The 4,283-nt window shown below is 35.8% G+C and overlaps 1 protein-coding gene across 1 annotated transcript; it reads left to right on the top strand.

Moving 5' to 3' along the window:
- The first annotated feature begins 812 nt into the window (after positions 1–812).
- On the top strand, positions 813–1,757 carry LOC128652684 (odorant receptor 131-2-like). Its single transcript, XM_053705614.1, has one exon. It carries the CDS (start codon positions 813–815, stop codon positions 1,755–1,757), a length of 945 nt encoding a protein of 314 aa, XP_053561589.1.
- The last annotated feature ends 2,526 nt before the right edge of the window (positions 1,758–4,283 follow it).

Raw genomic sequence — 4,283 nt, 5'->3', positions numbered from 1 at the left:
TAAAGATGCTCATATTACAGGAACCAAAGAATAGTTCACTAAGATCTGGTTTTACTGGATCATGCAGAGAGAGGAGGGATCAGATCTGTAAAAAGGGGGACTATAGATACCTTCAGGAAAGACCCAGAGGTATGAATAGCTTTAGAAAGATATGGGAAGCCACCAGGATTTTTCCTCCTAAGAATATACAGCGTGACCAAACATATGCCACACCACCCTCAACTTAGCATGGATTAGGTACAGAAAGATCTGAGTGTAGACGACCACAAAAAGGACCACAGAGTTGATTTTAATTGTTTTATTTGTTACATAGTTTGTTTAGAATATAGAAGAATAGAAGAAAATAATAAGAAGAAAAATAAGATGATTATCGCGAGAAACTGGATTGCAACTGTGCCAGTTATGACTCATTCTTTGACAATTGTTAACAAAAAAATATATGTAGGAGGATATATACAGTATCTGTGTATCCACTTTGGTAGGAGAAAGGAATTTGAACCCAAGCAAGTATACGGAGTCGCCAGACCTTTTTGACCTTAGAAAAATACTTTATTAAGATACCTGATTGTTTCTTTCAGTTTCAATTAAGACACTTTCTTCCTTTCCTCTTAAGGTCAAAACTGAGATAAACGTTGGTATAGGAAGAAAAATAATTTATCCATTGTCATATATTGATGTATATTATGTTGCAATCTTATTTTCATGTTATAAATAAAAAATATGTCAACTAAAGTATGTTTTTATTTTTCAGAATTTGAAAACTCTTCTTTATAAAAACAATCAAAAACTCATAATCAGCTGCAGACAAAACAATGGAGAATTATACTGAGATCCTTGATCCCAATAGCAAAAGCAAAGCACATAGCATTGTGAGACCAGTGTTTCAGGCCTTAATGGTCCTATGCTTGTGTTTTTTCTTGTATTTCATCACAGGTATATTGAAGGTCTTCTTCAGCACAGCCCGTGTCAGAGAGAACGCTCGTTACATCCTTTTTGCCCACATGCTTTTCAGTGATACAATATATCTTGTCCTAGGACTTTTTTTGCATTTTACTTCCACATACCTGGTATTCATTCCTGTGCCAATTTGCTACATTCTGGTCACTGTGTCTTCAACCACCTTTAAGGTCACTCCATACAATCTGGCAGTCATGGCTCTTGAGCGCTATGCAGCTATTTGCTTTCCGCTTCGACATGCAGAGCTTAGTAGCAAACAAAGTGCTAAAGTGGCCATTGCACTCATTTGGGTTGTAGGACTCCTACCTAATTTTGTTGACTTTATTTTTTTAACCTCCTCTGCAGACAAGAACTTTTTCTCCCTTTCAGTGAAATGCACCCGGCAAGACGTTACAATTACTGCAGCTCAAAGCAATATACGTTTCTTCACTCATACATTCACCTTTTCTACAGTGGGATTAATAATTATTGTCACTTACATAAAAATCATGATGGTTGCTTTAAGCATTGACACTAACAAGTCTGCATCCAAGGCTGGGAAAACCGTGATGTTGCATGCAATCCAGCTGATGTTATGTATGCTTGCTTTCAGTTATACGCTTACAGAAATGTATTTCAAAGCGTATGCTGATTACTTACCTATCTTGAACTTTTCTATATTGATGTGTCTACCAAGGCTTCTTAGTCCTTTAATTTATGGCATAAGGGATGAAGTGTTTCGAAGTTATATCAATAAGTTTTTGCTCTGCAATGCATTAAAGATAAACTCAAGTGTAAATAGTACTGAGCATGCACATTAGAATTAGCATAGAATCATTGTAGCTGAAAACCTTAGTGCATTACGTGACGTGTGGTCACTGGTGTAGGTGGTATGAATATATCAGATAGGTTTATCTTCCAGTGCAGATATCAGTGAAGTTTACATTCATGAAACATATAAAACTAGGGCTGGCCGCTGTCCTTAAGACAACACTGGATGACTAGAGGTAGATATTTGGAAATCACAAGGTGGGCATGTTCAGACACCAGGTTAAATCACCAATAGGCTTGTAGCTCCTATGAGTTATGCGCCTATATTTAACATCAGATAAGTCAGATGGATGAAATACCACATCAGAACCAAGACCATACACAAGGTTCTGAAACATATTTCAACTAAATGCCTGCATCAGACCTCATATCAGGGCCCTGACTAGGGATGGGCGAATGTGTAAATTTCCGAATTCGAATGTTATTACCGAAATTCGAATTATAAATCCGAATGTTCATAAGAACGAATATTCTTAAAAATTCTATAATCGAATGCTATTTACACTTTCGAATTTGAATGTTTATAATTAGATCGAATGTCCACATTCCAAATTTCGAATTTAACATTCTATTTAACAAATACTATTCAGAAGTTCAATAGTTCATTTGGTAGGGATTAGGGAATCTAGTAAATTGATACATAATAGATACAAATATATCATTTCGAATGTTTCTATATACAATATTGCATAATTCGAATATTACATTTAAAGAAAGCATTAGAAATACTATTACAAATATAAATTCAAATTTTTCAAAACTAATATTTTCGAATGTAATCGTAAAATTCGAAACCGAACATTCAAAAATCGAATGTTTGAATGTTATGTAAACATTTAAAATTCGATTCAAAAGAACGAATGTGTTAAAATTTGTTTAATTTTTCGAATGTTGCGAAACATTCGCCCATCCCTAGCCCTAACCCTGTATTTTGCATACGATTGCCCAAATAGGGACTCAAATCACACCTAAGATTTTACTGAACAGCTAGTGGAAATACCAGACTACCCAGTTAAATACTGGACATCTGGTTAACTGGAGCATAAATAGATTTTTCCACAGTACTTTGGAGGTTGAAAGATTAAAGGGACATTGTACAGAAAAGATTTCTATCATTTACATGAAAGAGCCGTTTTTAAGGATTTTTTCTTGAAAATTTTTATGCAAATGCTTTTTATTTATATTCAAATTAATGCATCAGTTCAATTGTGTACCTTCTGCTAATGTTCGGTGTTAATAAACATTTGTACCTGTCAGCCAATGAGTCATCTGATGTATACTTGTTTCAAATATATGTAAAATTATGTAGAGCTATTTCATTTTATTTTAAAAAACAAATTCAACATGTTAAAACGGCACTGTTTGATATAGATGACAGAATATTTTAGAATACAATGTCTTATTGAGATAAAGCATAAAAAGCCTGGCTCGCCAATGATAATCGACTGCTGCCATATAGTGCTCTAGAAATAGCCAGGATCCTAAGCATGACCCTGATTTTCAACAAAAGATACCAAGAGAAGAAATAAAAAACATAATTTATGCTTACCTGATAAATTTATTTCTCTTGTAGTGTATCCAGTCCACGGATCATCCATTACTTATGGGATATTCTCCTTCCCAACAGGAAGTTGCAAGAGTCCACCCACAGCAGAGCTGCTATATAGCTCCTCCCCTAACTGCCATATCCAGTCATTCGACCGAAAACACGCAGAGAAAGGAAAAACCATAGGGTGCAGTGGTGACTGTAGTTTAAATGAAAAAATTACCTGCCTTAAAAGGACAGGGCGGGCCGTGGACTGGATACACTACAAGAGAAATAAATTTATCAGGTAAGCATAAATTATGTTTTCTCTTGTTAAGTGTATCCAGTCCACGGATCATCCATTACTTATGGGATACCAATACCAAAGCTAAAGTACACGGATGAAGGGAGGGACAAGGCAGGTACTTAAATGGAAGGAACCACTGCCTGAAAAAAACCCTTTCTCCCAAAAAATAGCCTCCGAAGAAGCAAAGTATCAAATTTGTTAAATTTGAAAAAGTATGAAGCGCAGACCAAGACGCCGTCTTGTAAATCTGTTCAACAGAAGCCTCATTTTAAAAAGGCCCAAGTGAAAGCCACAGCTCTAGTAGAATGAGCTGTAATCCCTTCAGGAGGCTGCTGTCCAGCAGTCTCATAAGATAAACAAATTATGCTTTTTAACCAAAAGGAAAGAGAGGTTGCTGAAGTCTTTTGACCTCTCCTCTGTCCAGAGCAGACAACAAACAATGTAAATGTTTGATAAAATCTGAAGTAGCTTGTAAGTAAAACTTTAAAGCACGAACCACGTCCAAATTGTGTAATAGACGTTCCTTCTTTGAAGAAGGATTAGGATACAAGAACGGAACAACAATCTCTTGAGTGATATTCTTGTTAGATACCACCTTAGGTAAAAACCCAGGTTTGGTACGCAGGACTACCTTATCCGTACGGAGGACCAGATAAGGAGAATCACATTGTAAAGCAGATAACT

The sequence above is a fragment of the Bombina bombina genome, chromosome 3, assembly GCF_027579735.1.
Source record: "Bombina bombina isolate aBomBom1 chromosome 3, aBomBom1.pri, whole genome shotgun sequence".
Taxonomy (NCBI): Eukaryota; Metazoa; Chordata; class Amphibia; order Anura; family Bombinatoridae; genus Bombina; species Bombina bombina.
This window is presented reverse-complemented; position numbering and strand designations above follow the sequence as displayed.

What these genes read in the sequence shown, in the direction of transcription:
- LOC128652684 (XM_053705614.1), top strand. Translation starts at nt 813, where the DNA reads ATGGAGAATTATACTGAGATCCTTGATCCCAATAGCAAAAGCAAAGCA.